Source organism: Neofelis nebulosa, chromosome 16 (assembly GCF_028018385.1).
Source record: "Neofelis nebulosa isolate mNeoNeb1 chromosome 16, mNeoNeb1.pri, whole genome shotgun sequence".
Taxonomy (NCBI): domain Eukaryota; kingdom Metazoa; phylum Chordata; class Mammalia; order Carnivora; family Felidae; genus Neofelis; species Neofelis nebulosa.
The window spans coordinates 34,612,526-34,637,685 of NC_080797.1; the positions used below are offsets into that span (position 1 = coordinate 34,612,526).

The 25,160-nt window shown below is 40.4% G+C and overlaps 1 protein-coding gene across 9 annotated transcripts in view; it reads right to left on the reverse strand.

The window, feature by feature from the left end:
* The window catches only part of ATP6V0A1 (ATPase H+ transporting V0 subunit a1), a 56,796-nt gene extending 47,718 nt beyond the window's left edge, over nucleotides 1–9,078 (reverse strand). For all 9 annotated transcript variants that reach the window (XM_058702651.1, XM_058702649.1, XM_058702648.1 and 6 more), the window contains exons 1-2: nucleotides 8,952–9,078; nucleotides 6,758–6,921 (exon numbers count right to left, since the gene is read on the reverse strand). In XM_058702651.1, the coding sequence (XP_058558634.1) occupies nucleotides 6,758–6,874 (117 nt within the window). In that variant the 5' untranslated portion in view covers nucleotides 6,875–6,921; nucleotides 8,952–9,078. The remainder of the gene's footprint in view (nucleotides 1–6,757; nucleotides 6,922–8,951) is intronic.
* Between the last annotated feature and the right edge of the window lie 16,082 nt (nucleotides 9,079–25,160).

Consider the following 25,160-nt stretch of genomic DNA (forward strand, 5'->3'; position numbering starts at 1 on the left):
CAAACAAATACTTGTACACAAATGCTTACAGTAGCATTACTGACAACAGTCAAAAAATGGAAACAACCCCAATATGTTCAAGTGATGAATGAATAAAGGCGGTATATGCATATAATGGAATATCATTCAGCCATAAAAAGGAACAAAGTCCTAATACATGCTACAATCTTGATGAATCCTGAAAACAATATGCTAAGTGGAAGAATCACGACACAAAAGGCAACATATTGTATGATTCCAATTATGTATGACGTCCAGAACTGGAGAATCCATAGAGACAGAGATAGATTAGATGGTTGGCCAGGGCTAGGGGAAGGGAGGATGAGGAGTGACTGCTAATGGGTACAGGGCTTTTTTGGGGGGTGATGAAATGTTCTGGTTAGATAGTGATGATGGTTGCACAACCCTGTGAATACACTAAAAACCAATGAATTGTACATTGTAAAATGGTGACTTTTTTTTTTTTTTGCCTATCTCAATTAAAAAGATCATAGGCAGCAGAGTCAGACAGTCTAGGGGGGACAGCAGTGCCCAGGTGGCTCAGTTGGTTGAGTGCCTGACTCTTGATTTCGGCTCAGGTCATGATCTCACAGTTTGTGGGCTTGAGCCCCATATCAGGCTCCACACTGACAGGGCAGAGCCTGCTTCAGATTCTCTCTCTCCCTCGCTCTCTGCCCCTCTCCCAACTTGTGTGCCCCCCCACACACACAAATAAGTAAATAAACTTAAGAAAAAGTAGTCTGGGGGTACAGATCTGTGTGTCTTGGGTAGATATTTTCATCTGTGGCCTGGGGTACTAGTCTATAATATGAGAATGGCAAGTTCCACTATTCAAAAGTAGGCTCTACTTCTCAGAGTTGCATTCTCAGGAATGCCCAAAATAATAATGTAAAATGTTCAATATGGCAACAAAAAAATGCAAACTATCATTGTGACTGTAAGTGTTAAACGGCAAGGGATTAAAGAGTAGAGAAGCATGTCAAAGAGAAGAGTGGATGGGGGGACAGATGAGTCACACAAGATTTTGAACAAGTTGAGCGAGGAAAATGTCCCACTCAATCGTCTCTAAAACCCAGAGTGGTGGTATGTTTTGCAGAGAAGATAGGCAACAGCTCTATCTTATACTGAAACCACCCACTTTAAGATGTTGCCCATTTTCAAATGAAAAATAGATACAAAAAAGAAAGTTAAAGATACATGCTGAAGCATGGATGAACCTTGAAAACATGCTAAATGAAAGAAGTCAGTCACAAAAGGCTACATATTACAGGATTCTACTGACATGAAATGTTCACAATAAGCAAATTCACAGAAACAGTAGATTAATGGTTTCCAGGGGGTAGAAGTGGAGGAGGGGCATTGGGACGAAAACAGGCAGTGAGTGTTAATGGCGACAGAATTTCTTGTCAGGGTAATGAAAGTTCTAAAACTGACCGTGGTGATGGTTGTAGAACTCTGTGAATATACTAAAAATCACTGAATCATACACTTCGGATGGACAAATTATATCTCAGTAAAGCTGTTTAAAAAAGACAGTAGGAAAAAAATCTGGATATGTAATTTACCAAATTAATAGATTAATGGAAAAAAACATGATAACCTCAACAAATGAAGAAAAAGGCATTCAATAAAATTTTGCAATCATTTGTGGCAATAACTTTAGAAAATCAGAAATTCAAAGGAATCTGAATAATTTAATAGAATTTTCCAAAAACTTAAGAGTAAACATCTTATTTAAATTGTGAAATAATAGGGCACCTGGAGGACTCAGTCAGTTAAGCATCGACTCCTGGTCTCAGCTCAGGCCTTGATCTCGGGGTCATGAGTTCAAGCCCCAAGTTGGGCTCTGTGCTGGGTGTGTAGCCTACTTGAAAATAACAAATAAATAAAATTGTGAAATATTGGGGTACCTGGCTGGCTCAATTGCAAGGGCATGCAACTCTTGATCTCGGGGTCATTGAGTTTAACCCCACATTGAATGTAAAGATTATAGAAAGAAAGAAAGAAAGAAAGAAAGAAAGAAAGAAAGAAAGAAAGAAAGAAAGAAAGAAAGAAAGAAAGAAAGAAAGAAAGGGAAAGAAAGAAAGAAAGAAACTTAGATTCCCTTTAAAGTCAGGAGCATAGACAAGAATGCCATGTGACACATACATAGCCTTACTTCTCATTAACAAAAACCCCAGGGGCACCTGGGTGGCTAAGTCAGATAAGCATTTGACTCTTGGTTTTGGCTCAGGTCACGATCTCACAGTTCATGGGATCAAGCCCCACATCAGGCTCCGCACTGAAAATGTAGAATCTGCTTGGGATTCTCTCTCTTCTTCCCTCTGCCCCTCCCTCTCTCTCTCTCAAAATAAATAAATAAACTTAACAAATGTTCATTTAAGGCAGTTACTGCTCAGCTGAAAAGCCTCTTTTCCCAGACTCCCTTACAGCTAGACTATGCCATAATTCTGGTCAACAAAACTTAGGAAACTCTTCTGAGGATTTCTAAGAAAGTTGTTTTTTGGGTTTTGTTTTTTTTTTTTTTTTTTCTCCTAATAGAAGTACTCCTTACTCCCTGCACTTCCTTCTTCTTGCCTAGAATATGCATGCAATGCCTGGAGCTTTGGTGGTCCTCTACGAGGACAAAAGCTAAATGCTCCAGGATGGCCAAAAAGAAATATAGGATGATCTTAGGACACTGGTGATAGTGTGAAGCTGGGCCTCATGTTATATGAGAAAGTACATCCCTATCACTTGGGTTTTCAGTTACATATAGCTGAACACAATCCTAACCAGTATTAGTTTGCCGTTACTCTTCTTCTGCCTGTTAGTAAAGGTCTTAAGGTACACGGCAAAATAAGAAAAAAAAGAATAAGGACTTGAAAGGAGGAAACAGCTTACTCTTCAACATTGCAGTAAAAAAGATTACATCAAACATAGCAAAATGTTAACAAGTGGTGAATCGACTGAAGAGTATTCAGCTTTGAAATTTTTAAAGATAAAAATTTAGGGAAAAAATACTAATAAGCAAAAAAGAACAATTTTATGTGTGACCACATATACCATAAACAAAGAGAAAAGACAGGGGTGCCTGGGCGGTTCAGTCAGTTAAGCACCTGACTTCAGCTCAGGTCATGATCTCATGGTCCGTGAGTTCGAGCCCTGTGTTAGGCTCTGCGCTGACAGCTCAGAGCCTGGAGCCTGCTTCAGATTCTGTGTCTCCCTCTCTCTCTGCCCCTCCCCCACTCACACTCTGTTTCTCAAAAATGAATAAATGTTAAAAAAAAAAAATTTTTAAACAAAGGGAAAAGACAAGGCAAATTATCACTAAAGGATTAGTAAAAGATTAGCTTCCAAAAATACATGAAGAACTTTTACATATTCTGTAAGTCAGTAAGCAGACATTCATGGGAATGAAACCCATTATGTCCAATAACCAGATAAAAAGATACTGAGCGTATTAATCAAGAAAATTCAAATTAAAACAACAAAAATACAGCACTTCACAACACCTAACAGTTAAAGAGGCACAGGATGCTCAGCAATGCCTCTCTTAGTTATAATCCCCAGAGCAGCAACAAGTCCGTGAAATCAATACTCTTTACACAGTAACACTAAAACATCATTTGCCTTTTTCATCCTCACTCATGAATATTCAGTGAAGTTTTCCAGAGGCTCATGGTATACATCACAGCCAGGTGACTGCAGAAGCAGATAGGAGAATCCAGCTGCCTTCTATTAATTCAGACATTAAAGAAATTTTCAAAAATATAAAAGCAAAGCAATTCTTTTATTTTGGAAAATATAATTATTTTTTTAAAAAAATACTACTTATGATAACACATATCAGGTTTATTATTGTGAGTTTTTTTTTTTTAATTTTTTTTTTTTTTTACATTTATTTATTTTTGAGACAGAGAGAGACAGAGCATGAACGGGGGAGGGTCAGAGAGAGGGAGACACAGAATCTGAAACAGGCTCCAGGCTCTGAGCTGTCAGCACAGAGCCCGACGCGGGGCTCGAACTCACGGACCGCGAGATCATGACCTGAGCCGAAGTCGGCCGCTTAACCGACTGAGCCACCCACATGCCCCTATTATTGTGAGTTTTTAAATAAGTATTTTAAACATATCTTCATTTTAATTTCCAATACAATAAATATTGACAGCTATAACTCATAAAAGCTCTTTAGGATCCTCAATCATGTTTTCAGAGTGTAAAGAGGACCTTAGACCAAAAATTTTGAGAACCACTGCCCTGGAGAAACTATCACACATGTATACCGGGAGACATATACAAGAATCTTCCTTGTAACACTGTAATAACAAAGAACTGCAGTTACTTAAATGTTCATCAGAAGGAAAAAATTATAAACTGTATATATTCTTACAATAACTATATAGCAATTTTAAGAAATGAACTAATGCTACCTGTAACAGGTGGTCAAATCTCACAAATAATGAATTTCAAAAGCACGGTGCTGGAAGATACATACAATATGCCATGCATACAGTTTTAAAACATGCAAAATCATACTAGCATATATTATTATTTAGCGATACACACATATGTAGCAAGAGTAAAAAATAAAAATACATGGGAATGATATAAGCAAAACATGGCTGGCTCAAACATGGCTGGCTCAGTCGGGAGAGCATGTGACTCTCAGTCTTGAGATCATGAGTTCAAGCCCCATGTTGGGCATAGACTTACTTAAAAAAAAAAAAAAAAAAAAAAAGGCAAAAATCATTGCAGAGATTACCTGTAGGGAGGTGGGGAGAGAAATAGCATGCAGGAAGACTACACAGGAGCCTTCAATTACATGAATGTTTATCTCTTAAGTAGACAGTAGAAATGGAGGTATTCATTATGTTATTCCCTATAATTTTTTGTCTGATTGCAATACATCATAGGTAAAATTTAAGAATGCTGAAGAGAGGGGCACAGGGGTGGCTCAGTCGGTTAAACATCCAACTCTGGATTTCAGCTCAGGTCATGATCTCACGGTTCGTGAGTTTGAGCTCCATGTCAGGCTCTGCACTGAAAGCCTGGGATTCTCTCTCCCCCACACTCTCTGCCCCTCCCACCCTCTCTCTCCCTCAAAAAAAAAAAAAAAAAAAAAAAAAATGCTGAATAGATACAATGGGTGTTAGGAAGGGGGAGACACTATAGGACCAACTTCCTTTGGTTTCAAATTAAGGGTGACTTAGGTTTGATTTAGGTCTCAAATCTAGAAAACTGGAAGACTATCAATACATTAGCTCAAACTTAGGAAGTCAGGATGAAGAAATAGTTTGGGAGAAGGTAAGGTGCTGGGATTTAGACAGGCTACCATGAGAAGTAGAAATGACAAAATTCTTAGAGAGTTGTAAATTTACGGATGGTGTTTGAGAACTGTCAGGGCCAGAGACATAGATTTGGGGCTCAACAAATAAGATGGAAGATTTGAGAATAGATGAGGTCATCAAAAAAGGTGGTAAAGGAAGATGTGGCTATGGACAAGCTTCTCCAGACAGAGCAGAGGAGAGAGCTTGAGGAATAATGACACAGAAAGCCAAGATGGAGAAGATAAGAGAGGTTAGTGGAAGATAACAGTGAGCCCTCAGAATGATAAGAAAAGGAATCAGAATCAGGTAGGAGAACATTCAAAGAGGGAAGGCATAAGAAGGTTCAAAGATAATAAAAAGTATACTATGTCACTGGACTATATTTGTGTAATTTCAGTGTGCCAGTTCCAGGAAGCCAATATTGATTATCCCACCCCATTCTGACCACTCCTCTGTCACCTATTCATTCCAACAAATGCTGACAGTATCCTGTATGTGGACACAAAGGATACAATGATTGTCTTCAGCATCCTAAGATGACAGTAGAAGACAGAGACTAATCAACTACTAACACTAGTGAATGTAAAACCACAACTACCGTGAATGCTATCAGTGAAAGTACATGGAGCTTTGAGATGCGTAATTAGGGAACTGTTAACTCCTCTTTCCTTTCAACAGGGTATGTTGTGCCTTCTTCAGCAGACTGCAAGCCCCTTAGGGCATACTTTTTTATACTCTTAGACTGCTGATTTTCTTTAGATATCTTCTCTAAGTGCTCAGCATAATGCTTCAAAATAATGGATATTTAGTATATGCTTACTTATATATCTGTACGTTGATGCATCAGATTTTGTAATAAACATGTCCTACTGTATGGAAGAGCTATGACATTTTTTAAATAACCTGCCACAGGTGTTAAAGAGGCCAAAAGCAATGTGCAAGCCTTGGTGTGTCCTCTACCCGCATCCCAATCAATTACCCTGAGATTGTGTAGGATTATTTGCAAAGGGGGAGCTAGTAAAATCATGGAAATTTTGGCACAAACATTCTCACCTCTAGAGAGACAACTTGAAATGTACACTCTACCAACAGTAAGCCAGTGCTATAATGTTATTTTTTTTTAATTTTTTTTTTTTAACATTTATTTATTTTTGAGACAGAGAGAGACAGAGCATGAACAGGGGAGGGGCAGAGAGAGAGGGAGACACAGAATCTGAAACAGGCTCCAGGCTCTGAGCTGTCAGCATAGAGCCCGACGCGGGGCTCGAACTCACGAACCGTGAGATCATTACCTGAGCTGAAGTCGGACGCCTAACCGACCAAGCCACCCAGGCGCCCCTATAATGTTATTTTTGCAAATAAAACCCAACATTCATCATAAGGCAATTAGCCATGACAAGAAAAAACAGAGTTTAAGGTATTCAACAAGCAGCCCCACAACTACTTACATCACGAAATTGAACCTTTCCCAGTTCTCCTAATTCACTGACGCAACAATAAGCAGCTTCTGATTGTAGAAAAAGCTGGGCCAGCGTCATCTCCTCACTCCGGAAAAGCTCCCCCATGGTGGCAGAAAGTGCCAGTCGATGGAGTGTATGGATTTCTCTCCAACCTAAAGCAAAAAGAGAAAACCGCATGACCTCAGATATTACCAAGAGGGCTAAGAGCAAACAACACCGCAGTAAAGCTCTTTTGTTTTGCATTCCATATCTTCTACCCCTTGCAGACAGATTTTTAACATCCTGCTTAGAAAGATGGAAAGGAGAAATTGCAAAAGACTGTTACTAAATCCTCTCCTGCAGATGAAAAGTCACTTCCTTTGCAGTCAACACCAGGATCAAATGACAATACTTTGGGGCATCTCAATACATAAGAATGTATCCAGGTTAAAAACAGGGACTGGGATTCCCAAACAGCTCTTTAAATACCCTGGACAGGGTATTATGACTCAGTGGCGTTCACACTACACAACCTGTTTTTGGTTTGTGTCAGGAAACAAACAGAAGAGACCTAGATTACCCTCTCATAAAGGATGTCTCCCTTAAAATTAGTTTTCTACCCTCTACTGCCCATTTCTAACTCTCAGAGTCCCAGCACTACCCTAGAGCTAAGGCTACCTTAAAGGGTTTAACCTTCCAACTTCTCAGAAAACACCATTTTCTCCCTAAGGAATCTAAACACATCAGCATTATCTAAAAAAAAAAAAAGAGAGAGAGAGAGAGAGAGAGAGAGAGAGAAAGGGGCACCTGGATGGTTCAGTGGGTACAGCACGTGACTCTTGATCTCAGGGTCATGAGTTTCAAGCCCCAGGTTGGGTGTGGAGCCTACTTAAAAAAAAAAAAAAAAAAAAAAAAGCCAGCTTGCATATTAAGCTGGATTTCAAGTCCAGCATGACAGGAGTACATTGATAATGACAAAGCAGTTTTTATCAAGCCACAGGGTATAAACTGGCCACCTCCTTAGCTTTCCGTTTCTTATCCCCATCCTTCAAGATTAATTACATTCTTCCATCTGTTAAAGCTTCTCATACATAAGCCAATAAAGATTTCTTTTAGGGCTGTCTTATCCTCACCCGGTATGAAAGACAATGGCGCTATCAGTGGTCCTGAAACTGCAATTATTTGTTCGCAATCAGCTATTGTAAGGCACAGACTGCACAGAATCTAAACTCAGCACACCATACAGTATTTTTAGTATCACGAAGGCATCCATAATGATAGGTGAAACTGGCATCAAAAGAAGAGCTACTCTGCAAGGCTGGAAGACATTTTGAGAAATCTGAATGACAAAACCTTTGTGCATTTGATGTTCAAGGCACAAAATAACACACTCATATATAAGCAAGGATTTCTCAAGAGATTACGTAGCTTGACTTTAAAATCGTCTATACCTGAGTCACTCAAAACAGCTGTTATCAGCCCTCCCACATCTTCCCCCAAACAAGGAGAGATTCCACAGCCTCTAAAGCCGGTAAAATTATGCCTGATCAGCATAGTTCAGGGGCTGCCAATAATGACAGCCTCCAGAGTTGCCTCCCTGCTTCTGTTCTTTAATGATTACAAGTCTCCCGAGAACATCTCTACCCCACTGGAGCCAAACAGAAAACCAGGCCAAAGCGATTCAGGGGTGGGACGATGTCACAAAACAAAATATGAAGAAACAGTAATTCTGCACAAGATGAATACAAATAAAGCGCCCGGCGCCCGCCTCATTATTGTCATCCAGTCCTCGTCTCCTACGAGGTACTCAAATTCACCTGCTTCATTTCCTGTCTACCCAGTGAGAAAGGAGGAATTCTCTGAGCCCAGGCACACCTACCTCCAGAAGTGACGATTAAAAGGGGGGAACCCTCAAATGGGGAGCCCCTTTAAGAAGCCCCCCAAATTCTTCTGCCTACCCAATAACCTTCAGTTCCTCCGCCCCCACCTTAAATGGGGGGGAGGGATCAGGGCCTCCAAAGAGGAGCGAACCTCCAATTCCTCTGCCCACAAGAGGGGCGCCCAAAGAGGGGTGAACCCCATTTCCTCTCAAAGACCTAAGATCCCTGCTAATTCCTTTGACAAGCGAGGAGGCTGTTAGAACGATTTCCTGTGCCCTTCCGGGGCCGCTCCCTGCCGCGCTGTACCTACATCCCCGGCTCACCTTCAGCCGCGGGCCGGGCCGCAGCCAAAGCAGCCGCCCCAGACCAAGCCCGCAGCCTCCGCGGCTCGGGACAGCTGCGCTCGACGTGCGTGCGTCCGCAAAGCCCTGCCCCCGCGTAGCGGCTGGCTCCGCCCCCACGATGACCTCATTGCAGTCAGCCAATGGGGTGGAGCCTCGGCCGGCGGCCGCAGTGCAGAGTCGCGGGGGCGCGGGCAAGACCCAGAGTGCTGACGCCATATTGTGCGCGCGGCCGTGGCACCTGGTCCCGCGGGGCGGAGGTTCCAATGGGGCCTGCTGGTGCGGGTGCTGGAGGCCCTGAGTCCCCGCGCCCTTCAGAATTCCTTCTCCCTAATACTTACCCTTGAGGCGAAGCTGCCTGCTTTTTTTTCTTTTCATATCCGAAGAATTCACAGCTTTTTTTCGACAGAAGAAACATAAAGGAAGGGGAGAAATCATTATGAAATGACCAGAAACCTGGAGAGGAGCTTAAAAGCGCTTACGGTCCAGGCTCCTCTACATACACACGCAACCTTTACCCTTAATTTATAGAAGAGAACATTTATTTTTTTTTAATTTTTTTTTCAACGTTTTTTATTTATTTTTGGGACAGAGAGAGACAGAGCATGAACGGGGGAGGGGCAGAGAGAGAGGGAGACACAGAATCGGAAACAGGCTCCAGGCTCCGAGCCATCAGCCCAGAGCCTGACGCGGGGCTCGAACTGACGGACCGCGAGATCGTGACCTGGCTGAAGTCGGACGCTTAACCGACTGCGCCACCCAGGCGCCCCTAGAAGAGAACATTTAAGCCCTGGAGTGAGCAACACCTTGCTCAAGGTGCCAGATCCGTTGTAGAGCCTTGAACAGGGGCTCTTTCACCTAAGTGTGGAAAAGCCCTTTTTAGGAAAGTGCTTGGTTCAGTCCCTCCAGCAAGCGTCCAGGCTCTGTTTTCCTCCAGTTAGTGGGAAAATCCCCATAAGACCATGTGTTGTGACAGTAAATTTTTATCTTGTTTGGCAAGATTCCTGCGGGCCCATTTGACCACTGAAGGGTTTTCTATTCCTCAAAAACCTTAGAAGAATAACTTAAAGTTTGGTTTTTTTAAACGCAAAAGTGGTGCTACCTACTCTTTATAAAAAACGCCTTTCTCAGTACTGATATCGACTCCCTAAGGAGGAGTAGGGATCCCAAATCATTTGTAGTAACCAGAGCTCCATCAGGAAAAACTTGGAAAACCGGTTATTCAGTCTCTGTGGGTGGTGGAACCCTACTGAGATTGAAGTGTAGTGAAGAAGATACTTCGGATAAAAACCTAATGCTGATAATTTTGTCCACTTGGCACAGACATCATCAATCCTGCTTTATCAGCCTAAAACTAATAATGAAGGGCAAAAACTGACGTTTTATTTGAATTTTCTATCTCATATTGTGAGTGAAGATATAACTCGACTCCATTACGATTTAGTTGAGAAGTAGCACCTTGGACTGGTGATCTTCAACATGGTCCTCAATGTGATCTTCCTGTGATCTTCAACGTCCCCTAGCTGTCTCAACTTTCCCGGCAAGGCAGATAGAGACTCACACTTGAAAGCCTGCCAAGTTTTAGAATACTATTACACAATGACTATCATTTCCTTTTTATGAGACTCAAAAAAAGCACCCCCCCTTTTTTTTTTTAAACCTCAGAGTCAGGTGCTTGCTAACCACAAATTTTTCATACTCCACCTTTAAGACAGGCTTTCATCTGGACTCACCTCAATCCCCTTGAACTCTCTTTTTTCTCATGGTTTCCTTGAAAGTATATCCTCTCAAGTCCCTTTTCTGGCTTCTGTCATCTCCTGCCATCAATCTTTCTCCAGTGTTCTATTCCCTCCATGCTCTCTACCTTGGCAGTCCTGCTTCTTGTCAGGTGTAAATGTCTATGTGTGGAACTCATACCTATTTTTCCATCCACCTCCCTTCTCCTAGGCTCAGAGATGGAATTTCAAGCGCCCTGAATAATGCCATTCAGGCAACAGATGCTTGCCGAAGGCCGAACCCGTGGCGAACGTAGTGCCAGCTGCTGGGGAAAGGAAAAATGGAACAGACACACTTCCTGTCCTAGAGGAGTTCACAGTTCAGTGAGAAAGAAAGTTCCAGTAATTACAGGAGAGAGATGAGTGCAATGATTCATACTTATTATGTGACAAACATACTTTTTTTTGAAACAAAATTTTAATGTTTATTTATTTTTGAGAGAGAACAAGTGGGGGAGGGGTGGAGAGAAAGGGACAGAGGATTCAAAGTGGGCTCTGAGCTGACAGCAGCGAGCCTGATGTGGGGCTCGAACTCACAAATCGTGAGCCGAAGTCAGACGCTTAACCTACTGAGCCACCCAGGTGCCCCTGCCATTTCATACTTATAGCATTAGGACTCTCTAAGCCCCAGTTTCCTCCTCTGTAAAATGGGGTTAATAATAATACTTACATCACATGGTTATTGTGAGGAATAAAAGGAAGTTAGTACACACTTAGCCCTCAGTCTGCGTTCAAAAACTGTTAATTATCATCGCCATTACCTTACTGTCGTTGAGATACAAAATACTGTATAATGGACCTGAGAATCTCAGAAAAGATTACATTGAGGAGGTGACATGACAGCAGAGTTTCGAAGGATCAGAGCTCTCACTGAATAAAAAACTGGCCCTTTCCCTGAGATCATTAATCCTACTGATGGCATTATTGTTTTCCTGGCTACCCAGGTTCCAAGCTTAAGCCTTCTCTAATTCCATTCTTTCTCTTTCTCTCCACATTGAGTCAGTTGCTATGTCATGCTAATTGTGTGTCCTGCATTTGTTTCTTGCCTCTACCCACTTACCCTTTTTATTTTCATTGCTGATATCCTAGTAGAGTAGGTCCATTAGCCTCTTTCAGATAACTAAAGCAGGAGCCAATGGGAAGCAGCATGGTGTAGTGTCGCAGAGCACAGGCTTTTGTACCAGCCTGACCTAGGCTTGTATCTCAGTTCCTCCATTCATTCCATCTAGTATCAAGTTTAAGAGGAATAAACCTCAGCTCTAACGATTACAAGGTGTGTGAACTTGAGCAATTTGGTTCTTGAGCTTCATTTTCCTCGTTGAAATTCTCATGGACTTGTCTGTGTCTCTTTTAGAAAACACAGTACTTTCTACTTGGCTTTTTTTTTTTTTTCTATCACCAAACTATAAATTCCTTTTCTCCCCTAGCATCGGGCCTACTCATTCAATAGTAAGTACTATTTCTTGAATGAATGAATGAATGAATGACCCTGAAAGAAATGGGGGCCTCCTAATAGAAATCTACTATCAACAAAAAAACACAGGTATCAGACAAAAAAGAATATGATCACCCCCTGCCTCTTTTCTTTATCCCCTTTATTTTATGGATTTCATTACCGGTGGGGAGGAGAGCTTGTAACAGATTCTTGTATTTTTATAACAGAGATATGAGGGACAGCTGAGAAAGGTTCAGAGCAGAAGCTAGAAATCAGAAAAGGTGTTAGGAGTCAGTGCCAACTTTGCAGGATCAAGTTCAGCACAATAGTGCTAATGTTTGTATTCCATTTACAGTTCTCAAAGTTATTCTACATCAAAGCATACCTATGAGGTATAACACTCTTTAAGTTCCATGATGAAGAATACTTTTAAAAATAGCTTTCAGTCATCAAAAATCCATCATTTCTTCAGCAAACATCTACTAAGTGCTTGCTATATACTGGGCATAATGCTGGAAGCTGGAAATGCAAAAATGAGCAAGGAGCCCACAGTCCATCAGAGGAGTCAGACAAACAACTAACTGTAATGTAACATATGTAATATAGCAGAGATTAGAACAAAAGGTTATGGAAACCCAGAGAAGAGAGCTACCATTTGGCCCTATTGGCCGGCCCTAGAGAAGGCTTTAAGAAGACATGACATTTAAGATGGGCATCGAAGGATAGTAGAATTTTGTTCAGAAGAGGAGACAAAGGCTAATGAAATAGAAGAGAAATAGTACTAATATTAGACCAAAATGAGATTTTATTTTCATCATAGTAGGCAAATACACCAATTAGCCCAAAAATGAAAGAAATACTTTGATCCAGAATAATCAAGCATTTATGTTGATTTTATCTCTGATTACCTGTATGCTTCTGGAGGAAAGAAAGAAGATGAAAGGATCTTCTGGGTTGTGCTCGTCTTTCTGTTGAACAAGTACAGCATATGTCCAACAAGATCAAATACAAAATGCTGTTGATCACACATCCATGGGAAATGTGAGCAATTCTAAATGAAGCTTAGCAAGTAATGCAGTTCTGGGTGTCTTAAACTGAGCTGCCTAGCATTTTTGAAAATGTTTCAATAAAATCTACAAAAATTAGTTCTTCACTACCAAGACAAAACAGACAACAGAGGCAGTGATCTTGCAGAGTCTCAAAAATCTACAAGAATTGTAACTATAGTGGAATGATTAAAATAAATGCTTTTCTTTTTTTCCCTTTATTTTTTAGTTTGAATGAATGCACCACAATTGTCCAAAGTCCCAGTAGTGAAAGGTCAGCTCATGTTTGTTCATCCAACTTAAATTCCTAGATGGGGCTTACAGGAGAGTATTAAAGTTAAGCCAAGTGTTTTGAAATACATATTTACTCAGTGTCTCTCCTTTCTATATGCTTCCTGTATTAGTTTCCTAGGGCTGCTGTACAAATTAGCACAAACTGAGTGGTATAAATAACAGAAATTTATTCTCTCACAGTCCTGGAGACTGGAAGGCTGAAACCATGATATTTCTGAAGGCTCTAGAGAAGAATCCTTCATTCTCTCTTCCTAGTTTGTAGTCATTGCCTGCCATCCTCAGCAGTCCTTGACTTGTAGGTGCATCCCTACTGTCGTTCCCTCTATCTTCACACGGCATTCTGCTCTGTGTGTCAGTATCTAGATCCAACCCCCCCCCTTTTTTTTTTTTTTTTGAGAAAGAGAGCGCGAGTGGGAGAGAGGGGCAGAGGGAGAGAGTGAATCCCAAGCAGGCTCCATGCTCAGCAAAGACCCAGACACTGGGCTGGATTTCATGACCCTGGGATCATGACCTGAGCTGAAATCAAGAGTCTGATGTTCAATTGACCGAGCCACCCAGGCACCTCTAAATTCCTCTCTTCTTGGGGCGCCTGGGTGGCGCAGTCGGTTAAGCATCCGACTTCAGCCAGGTCACGATCTCGCGGTCCGTGAGTTCGAGCCCCGCGTCAGTCTCTGGGCCGATGGCTCGGAGCCTGGAGCCTGTTTCCGATTCTGTGTCTCCCTCTCTCTCTGCCCCTCCCCCGTTCATGCTCTGTCTCTCTCTGTCCCAAAAATAAATAAAAAACATTAAAAAAAAAAATTTAAAAAAAAAAAAAAATAAATAAATTCCTCTCTTCTTATGATACCAGCTATTGGATCAGGGTCCACCTTAATCCTCTACGACCTCATTGTAACTTGATTATATCTGCAAACACGCTCTTTCCAAATAAGGTCACATTCACAGATTCTGAGTGAACATGAGTTTTGGGGGATTACAATTCAACCTAGTACACTTTGCTTACCAATCTTGGGAAGAAAATTTTCGTCTGTGTAATTTTCCAACTCTTCACCTGCAAGTAGTTGGCAGCAAACAGGAAAATTGTGATTTAAAATTTTACTTTCTGGGAATGCAAGCTGGTGCAGCCACTCTGGAAAACAGTATGGAGGTTCCTCAAAAAACTAAAAATACGACCCAGCAATTGCACTACTAGGTATTTATCCAAGGGATACAGGTGTGCTGTTTCGAAGGGACACATGCACCCCCATTTTTATAGCAGCACTATCAACAACAGCCAAAGTATGGAAAGAGCCCAAATGTCCATCGATGGATGAATGGATAAAGAAGGTGTGGTGTATATATATATATATATATATATATATATATATATATATATATATATATATTGGAGTATTACTCGGCAATCGAAAAGAATGAAATCTTGCCATTTGCAACTACATAGATGGAACTGGAGGCTACTATGCTAAGTGAAATTAGTCAGTCAGAGAAAGACAAATACCATAGGACTTCACTCATATGAGGACTTTAGGAGACAAAACAGATGAACATAAGGGAAGGGAAACAAAAATAATATAAAAACAGGGAAAGGGACAAAGCATAAGAGACTTATAAATATGGAGAACAAACAGAGGGTTACTGGAGGGGTTGTGGGAGGGGGAATGGGCTAAATGGGTAAGGGGCATTAAGGAATCTACTCCTGAAATCATTATTGCACTCTATGCTAACTAATTTGGATGTAAATTTAAAAAAATAATAAATAAATAAATTAAAAATTAAAAAAAATGTTTACTTTCATGGGGCGCTTGGGTGGCTCAGTTGGTTAAGCATCCGACTGCAGTTCAGGTCATGATCTCGTGGTTCATGAGTTCGAGCCCCTCATTGGGCTCCTTGCTGGTAGCGCAGATCCTGCTTAGGATTCTAGCTCTCTCCTCTCTCTCTGCTCCTTCTCTGCTTGCACTTTCTCTCTCTCAAAATAAATAAATAAAAACTTTAAAAATAAAAAAAAAGGAATTTGAGTTGTTTAAAAACATAAAATAAAATTTTACTTTCGCTTCTCTGCATCCTCTGAGATGTTACTCAGTTTAATGATGGTTTTGTGTCTAGTAAAATGATTTCTTGTTTTTCCCTTTTGTGTAAAAATGAACTCTAGTTCTTTTTTTTTTTAATTTTTTAGCATTTATTCATTTTTGAGAGAGAGAGACACACACACAGAGTGCAAGCGGGGGAGGGGCAGAGAGAGAGGGAGACAGAATCCCAAGCAGGCTCCAGGCTCTGAGCTGTCAGCACAGAACCAGATGCAAGACTTGAACTCATGAACTGTGAGATCATGACCTGAGCCGAAGCCGGATGATTAACTGACTGAGCCACCCAGGCACCCCAAAATGAACTCTAGTTCTTAAACTATTCTACCACGGAACTCATTTTAAACCAATTTTATGTATGTATGTATTTTTTTTTTTTTTTTTTGGGACAGAGAGAGACAGAGCATGAACGGGGGAGGGGCAGAGAGAGAGGGAGACACAGAATCGGAAACAGGCTCCAGGCTCCGAGCCATCAGCCCAGAGCCTGACGCGGGGCTCGAACTCACGGACCGCGAGATCGTGACCTGGCTGAAGTCGGACGCTTAACCGACTGCGCCACCCAGGCGCCCCTGTATGTATGTATTTAAAGTAAGCTCTGTGCCCAACATGGGGCTCATGACCCCAAGATCAAGAGTTGCATGCTTCATCGACCAAGTCAGCCAGGCGCCCCAGGAACTGATTTTAGTGTTGAATGAGAGAATTCCCCTGCCACAACCTTTAAATGACTTATAATCTACCTTCGACCATCATTCTTGAAATACTGATTAGCAGTGTGTTTCCACAGAAGTCCCTTTTGCCGTTTCACCCTTTGTTCCCCAAAATAACACGCTGCTTTTGCTTTCAAAGCCTCTCAATGTTTAAGATAAAAGTCTTTTGGTAAAAAGTAAAAATCTCTTCATAATAGATTTTGAGGCTTCCTTTGAAGCTCAAAGAAATGTCAGCTTCCTTTAGCTCTGCTAGTGATTACATCCACAAGGAGATATGAATGAGCCTGAGGCATGTGACATTTTATGTAACCCTCAAGACTCTTGTGACCAACACATGGGGCAAGGAACCTTTTAACTTTGAAAGTTAAGAATGTCATGGAAAAAAGCTCTTGATGAAATGAAATTTACAGAGAAAGACAAATACCATATAATTTCACTATATGTGGAATCTAAAAAACAAACAAATAAGCAATTGAAAAGCAGAAACAGAACCATAAATACAGAGAACTGATGGCTTCCAGAGAAGACGGGGGTGGGGAGAATGCACGACAATGAGTGAAGGGGAGTAAGAGACAGAAGATTCCAGTTATAGAATAAATAAGTCATGAGAATAAAAGGTACAGCATAGGGAATATAGTCAATGATATTATAATAGCATTTTATCGTGACAGATGGTAGCTACACTTTGGTGAGCAGAGCATAACATATAGAGTTGTTGAATCACTATGTTGTACACCTGAAACTAATGCAACATTGTGTGTCAACTATTCTTCATTTAAAAAAATTTGGGGCGGGGGGGATGGTGCATGGATGTTTCAGTTGGTTTAGCGTCTGACTTGGCCTCAGGTCATGATCTCGCAGTTCATGGGTTCGAGCTATATTTATAAAATATATTTATTTTATATTTATAAAAGCTATATTTATATAGCTTTTTATATAGCTTTATATATATATATTTTTTATATTTATAAAAGCTATATTTATAAAATAAATACAATTTAAAATAAAAATTAAATTTAAATTTAAAATTAAAATAAATTTAAATTTATTTTAAAATTTTTTAATTTTTAATGTTTTATTTTATTTTAAAAATTTTTTTAACGTTTATTTATTTTTCAGACAGAGAGAGACACAGCATGAACGGGGGAGGGGCAGAGAGAGAGGGAAACACAGAATCGGAAGCAGGCTCCAGGCTCTGAGCCATCAGCCCAGAGCCCGACGCGGGGCTCGAACCCACGGACGGCGAGATCGTGACCTGAGCTGAAGTCGGACGCTTAACCGACTGAGCCACCCAGGCGCCCATGTTTTATTTTATTTTTAAGGAGAGAAAGAGAGAGAGAGAGAGAGAGAGAGAGAGAGCAGGCGGGGGAGGGGCAGAGAAACAGGGAGAAACAGAATCTGAAGCAGGCTCCAGGCTCTGAGCTGTCAGCACAGAGCCTGATGTGAGGATCAAACTCACGAACCGTGAGATATGACCTGAGCCAAAGTCGGACGCTTAACCAACTGAGCCACCCAGGCACCCCCCCCAACCCCTCCACCCCTTGAGCCCCTATTTTTGTTACAAGTTTCTTTTTGCTTGGAGGTTTCGAGATTATGAATACAGGTGAACAATTATTTCTATTAAAAAATAAAATATACTTGGGGGGTGTTTGGCTGGCTCAATTGGTGGAGCATGCAACTCTTGATCTTGGGGTTGTGAGTTCAAGCCTACACATTGGGTGTAGAAATTACTGAAATATAAATTTTTTTAAAAATACACGTGTGCGCACACACACACACACACACACACTTTGGAACCTTAAAATTTTCTGGCAATATGTATATCTATTGACAACAAGAGACTTGAGTAAAAACCTGTGAGGTAAGTGGATTTTATTTCATTATTATCTGTTTTAGTCTCTCCAACCAATGTGAGGCTCAAACTCATGATGTGGAAATTAAGAATTGTGTGTTCTACCAACTGAGCCAGCCAAGCACCCCAAGGTGAGTGAATTTTAGAAGCTTTCTAGTCTTTAAATGTTTGGTAGATTTCTTCACTAAAACCACTTGGACCTGGAGATTTCCTTTTTCAATTAAATTATATTATATTTTAAATTATAAATTAAATTTCTTTAATAGTTCTAGAGCTATCCAAACTATTTGCTATTGGGTAAGTTGTGGTAATTGGTGCTTTTCAAGACATTGAAATGTGGAATGTTGATTTAGTCTCAAAATATCACCCTACAACATAACTTGCGTATGACAAAGAGGAAAAGAGTAACTTCACACAGGAAAAGTCCGATAGACACCACCTCACCACTGATCAAGGTTAACATCTCTAGCAACGGTCAGATCAAAACCATGTATCACCTGATTGAAGATGATGAGAACACAGCATTCCCATGGTGCTATTCCTGCCCAAGATAAATATCCTAAATCCATCATGAGGAGACATCAGACAAGCCCAAATCAAGCAACATTCTACATAATAACTGTCTGGTAATCTTCAGAAAGGTCAAAAGGTCAAAGTTATGAAAGTCAAGGGAAAAATGAGGAACTGTGCCCCTAATTGAAGGAGACTGAGGAGATGTGACAACAACATTCCAAGCGTGATCTCAGATTGGATCATTGAGCTATAAAGAACATTATTGGGACAAATGATGAAATCTGATAGGCTGCTGAGAATCAGATGGTGAAATGTATCAAAGTTAATTGCCTGATTTTGATGGTTGTACTCTGGTTATGTATCAAAATGCAGAAAATGCATACTAAGGTATTTGGGTGATTAAGACATCAAGTTGTCAACTTATTCTCAAATGGGTCAAAAAATTTTTTTTTGTACTTAAAAAAAACCTTTCTGTAAATTTTAAATAATTTAAAAATGTTGTAAATGAAACTTTTTTCTGGATAACCTCCTGTCATTTTGATCACTCTTTTACTCTAGAACTCCTAAACATTGATGGATATATCTCATATACATTTGCATTGGATATCATCTACTTATTTGGGAATCTTTCTACTTCTTGAATGTTTATTTCCTCAATGAGATTATTGGGTTTTTTTAAATTTTTTTAATGTTTATTTACTTTTGAGAGTGAGAGACAGAATGTGAGCAGGGGAGGGGCAGAGAGACACAGAAACAGAATTGGAAGCAGATTCCAGGTTCTGAGCTGTCAGCACAGAGCCCGATGCGAACTGTAAGAACTGAACTCATGAACCGTGAGATTGTGTCTCAAGCCAAAGTTGGACGCTTAACCGAGTGAGCCACCCAGGTGCCACTCAATGAGATTATTAAACCCCCAAAGGACATATATTATGCTTCTATTTCCTTTGCATACCCTTATAGTATCACATAGCTGCTCTTAATAACCACTTGAAAATGCTAAATGTTTTGGAACACGAATTATCTGAATGGTTGAATTGCTTCTTTCAATATAAGCCCATTGAAAAACTTTAAATCATCTCTCTTAAGTCATATGATGGATCCAGGAACCAAATCTGTGCTGACTGCTCTTTCACACCAATCAGTGGCCTGTGGGATTCATGGAAATATGTGTCTTGGAAAAATGAGTCACTCCACCAACGCACAGCTGGACTCTCACACCCAGAGCACAATGAAAATGTGGAAATCTGAGTGAAACACAAGGAATCTATGTCGGAACAAGAGTTCACATTCTTCCTGCTCTGTTACGTTGTGAAATGGAAACATGGTTTCCTGGGAAAAGGGCCAGATTTCACAAATTAAATGGCTTTGCTTAAATGTGCACAGCTGCTAAACACTTACCGTACTTATTGAGTGTCTTGTTTTGAAGATCTGCTCTTGATTCCAACTGGAAAGTTGAAAGGAAGCAGTCGGGGAGGTCTTCTTGTGTGCCACAGAATGGGTTTAACAGAAAGTTGTCTTGAATACCATCAGTTCTTGACTGGTTCAAGTGCATGATAGGGAAAAGTGTTATGCACATTTTTTGCCACCAATGATATGTCAACTTTGCATATGCACATGCAACTCTGACATGTCCCTTTACATATATGAACACATTTCATCTTCAAAACAGCCTTCGTATTTTTTATTATGGGAAAGTTCAAATGTAGGCAAAAGTAGAGAGAATAATATAATGAGTCTCTATGCACCTATCACCTTGCTTGAACAATGATTAACACATGGCCAACCTGCTTGCATCTGTATGCTTATCCACTCCCCTCGGACTTATTTTGAATCATATCCTAGATGTAATATCATTTCATCTGTAAATAATTCAGTATGTATCTCTTAATTCTAAAGATTATTTTTATTTTTATTTATTTATTTTAAAGTAATCTCTACATCCAACATGGGGCTCAAACCCACAACCCTCAAATCAAAAGTCTCATACTCCACTGACTGAGCCAACCAGGCACTCCCAAGGATTATTTTTTTAATTAATTTTTTTTAACGTTTATTTATTTTTGAGACAGAGAGAGACAGAGCATGAACGGGGGAGGGGCAGAGAGAGAGGCAGACTCAGAATCGGAAGCAGGCTCCAGGCTCTGAGCCATCAGCCCAGAGCCCGACATGGGGCTCGAACCCATGGACCGTGAGATCGTGACCTGAGCCGAAGTCGGACGCTCAACCGACTGAGCCACCCAGGCGCCCCCCAAGGATTATTTTTAAAGTATAACCATAATGCAAGTATCACACTTTAAAATTTATTAATAATTCCTTGATGTCAGCAAATATCAATATTCAAATTCCCCCAACTGTCTCATAAACCTTTTTGTTTTGTTTTGTTTTGCCTACAATTTGTTTGATTGAATTGGGATCTACATAAGATCCAATACATTGTAATTGGTTGACTGGCTTTTCCTTTTTTTTTTCCCCCTTTTTAAGTAAACTCTTTACCCAACGTGGGGCTTAGGTGTTGTTAGACTGATACAACAATTATAGAGTTCCCCATTCATTTCCATGTCAGAGTTTTAGCAGGCATTAATGATCATTATCTAGATCGTTATTTTACTAGAGGTTACAAAATGGTGACATTTCATCGCTCCACCTTCATTTATGAGCTGAAATTATTCTATAAATAAGTTCTTTTTTTTTTTTTTTAATGTAAGCTCTACACCCAACATGGGGCTTGAACTCATGACCCCAAGAGCAAGAGTTGCATGCTCTATTGACTGAGCCACTACTAAGAATTTTCCCTCACCAAATATTTGGTAACTCTGAGGTACAATTCAAACAGAAAAGGCAGGATAAATGCTTATTTCTCTTTATTTCAAGTTTTTAGTAGAATAATTAGTTGGTTCTCTAGTATTTTCCAAGGTGATTCCCAAGGAGTTTTTTGTTTGTTTAGCATCATTATGATCTCATGAATTTAAACATATTTGATGTGTATTACCTGAAACCAAACAACTGGAAAAGTAAATTAACGATGCTTTTCTTTTTTTTAACTTTTTCAAATGTTTTTTTAATTTATTTTTGAGACAGAGAGAGACAGAGCATGAGCAGGGGAGGGGCAGAGAGAGAGGGAGACACAGAATCCAAAGCAGGCTCCAGGCTCCGAGCTGTCAGCACAGAGCCCAACGTGGGGCTTGAACTCACGGACTGTGAGATCATGACCTGAGCTGAAGTCGGATGCTCAACCAACTGAGCCACCCAGGTGCCCCAACAATGTTTTTCTATGCATACTTTGCTACTTATATAAAGAAAGAGATCAATTACAAATATATAAACCAACATAAAGAATTTCTTCTTATTTTGAGAGAGAGAGAGTACGGGGGAGGGGCAGAGAGAGGGAGAGAGAGAATCCCAAGTAGGCTCTGCAATGTCAGTATGGAGCTTGATCTGGAGCTTGAACTCATGAACTGTGAGATCCTGATCTGAGCTGAAATCAAGACTCGGACTCATGGGAATGCAAGCTGGTGCAGCCACTCTGGAAAACAGTATGGAGGTTCCTCAAAAAATTAAAAATAGAACTACCCTACGACCCAGCAATTGCACTACTAGGTATTTATCCAAGGGATAAGGGTGTGCTGTTTCGAAGGGACACATGTACCCCCATTTTTATAGCAGCACTATCAACAACAGCCAAAGTATGGAAAGAGCCCGAATGTCCATCGATGGATGAATGGATAAAGAAGATGTGGTATACATATACAATGGAGTATTACTCGGCAATCAAAAAGAATGAAATCTTGCCATTTGCAACTACATGGATGGAACTGGAGGGTATTATGCTAAGTGAAATTCGTCAGAGAAAGACAAATACCATATGACTTCACTCATATGAAGACTTTAAGAGACAAAACAGATGAACATAAGGGAAGGGAAATAAAAATAATATAAAAACAGGAGGGGGAGACAGCATTAGAGACTCATAAATATGGAGAACAAACAGAGGGTTATGGGAGGGGGTGTGGGAGGGGTGATGGGCTAAATGGGTAAGGGGCATTAAGGAATCTACTCCTGAAGTCATTGTTGTACTATATGCTAACTAATTTGGATATAAATAAAAAAAAGAAAATTAAAAAAAAAAAAAAAAGAAAATATCAGCTTCCCTCAAAGCTATGTCAGGATGTCTACTAAAGATTTCATGGGACAATATCCAGATGCTAACTCATAGGTATCATGAAAATAAAAAATGATTTCATTTCCACTAGAGATGGGGCTTAAACAGTTCAATTATCTTAGAAATCTATTCCATCAAAACATTCGAAGATGAAAATGAGACCTGGTGTTAAAATCTATGATTGCCATTAAAGGGTAATTAAAATATTACCAGGGATTCAGCAAGTATTTCAGGATAAAGATGCTTAAATCTTCTCGATCAATCTATTTTTAGATGTGCTTCCAGGTCTATATTCCTTTTTATATATTCAATAAATAATTTTTAAGAAAAAAAAAAAAGACTCAGACTCGTAACCGACTGAGCCAGCCAGGCGCCCCCTGAATTGTACACTTTAAATAGGTGAATTATGCAATGTGAATTGTACCTCAATAAAGCTGGGTTGTTTTTTTGTTTTGTTTTGTTTTTACTTTTTTTTTGGAGTTTAAAAACTGTGTTTTTTTAAAGAAAAAAATGAAAGGAAGAAAAAATAGCAAATGGGACAAGACACAAGTTAATGAACAAAATCTCACAAGGGTCAGGAGGGAGAGTTGCAAGGACAAACTGGTCAGTGGTGCTAAATGCTGCAGGGTTCAAATAAAATTAGAAAAGGAGAGGTAATAGGTAGAATATGGAGTTCATTAGTGACTTTTAAGTGCTCTTGTAGTAGAGAGGAAGCCATACTTTTGGATAAATAGCAAAAGTTTAAGAACTGAATTGGGGGTGAGGGATCTGTAGCAGCAGTTCTAGAAAACAATGAAATTTGAACAGTAGAAAACAGACGGACCCACACTTGAGGAGACAGGAAGGTAAAACCAATTAAGACTGCAGTTTTTGTTTGTTTGTGTGTTTTTGTTTTTTATTTTTAGGATAAGAGACCAGTGCATGATGAAGGCAGAGAAGGAGGAGAGGTTTTAGGGCATTTCCACTAATTTATTTTCTTGATGTTTATTAGGCCGCATCACTGCTTCCCTGAGACTAAAAACTCTCCCCCCACAGCAAATTTGCCGTGTCCTTTCAATGGTTTCTCGCACTAAACTTTGCATAAATTAGCACTTAAAAATAATTTTGACTGTTTTCTGGCTCAGGAAAGCTACCCTATACATTAATGTTTGAAGGAGAAGAAAGGAAGGAATTTTTGAGGCAGAGAAACATACAAATACTATAGGCATTTTTTGTTTATGTCAGAGGGACAAGAATAGTGCCTATAAATCCCAGGAGAAAAACATCGTTGCTGTCTGTGGCAGCTGCGAGCCAGCTCCTGAAGACACATTCATCCCAACCACTTATTATTAACCAAACATACTGTCTACCCAGGATCACTCCCAGGAGGGATCCAAAACTGAATGGAACATACTGCACACTGTGCCCCCACACCTTACTGGATCTCCCTAAGTATATACTCATAAGACCTATGGCAGCACCACAGTAAGAGATGAACAATGCCTGGTTATCTCTCGCCCCAGCCCCACACTTTCACAATAAGCGTAGTTGCTGCAGGGTGAGATGGGGAGGGTGTACCCTTTCTCCTTTCCACCTACAGACTCTCCCCTCTGTGAACCTCTCCCCCCTCTCCCAGAAAGTGGTGGCAATACTCCTTGAACTGCTGGAGCATTTTCCACTTTGTATAAGAAATTATTTATGCATATATCACCCTTGTTACACTTTGAGCTTCTCAACAGGAAGGACTGGGCTTTATTAAATCTCCTTAAAGTCCCCAGTCTGGTAGCTGGCTCATGTGAAGTGAGCTTTCTGAACAAATGAATGGATGGAGGAATATGACAGAGCTCTGTGAGATTACAGTGGCTGACGTGGTTGTTATCCCCGTGTTCTTTTTCTGGGCCAAAGGGTTGTTTGTTTCCATCTCCCCATCCCTTTTACAGACTGCCTCAGCAGCTGAAAGTACACAATGGAACAGCATGCCTTTCAGCAAGTAGAGACAGCAGTGGAAAATGCAAAGCATCAACCCTGAATGCAAGCGATGGCATACTGAACACAATTGCAAATGAAGAGAAAGTGATTATTTTCACTGAAATGGAGTGAAGCCCTCTGGTAAGGCTCTTCTTGGGCTCCATTTCTTGGGATCAGAATTGATAAAGCCAATGCAAGAAGGCTCAGCACGCCCCCTGTTGGATTTAGCTGACATCTAGTAGGAAGAAGAGCAGAGAAACTTGTTGATGCACACGTTTCTTGGAGGTAGGAATGCAGGGGTAGGGCCCTTTCTGCAAAATTCTCTGTTAAGGCGTCAGATGAGTCAGAGATGTATTCACTGGACTATCCCGGGACATAATTTGAC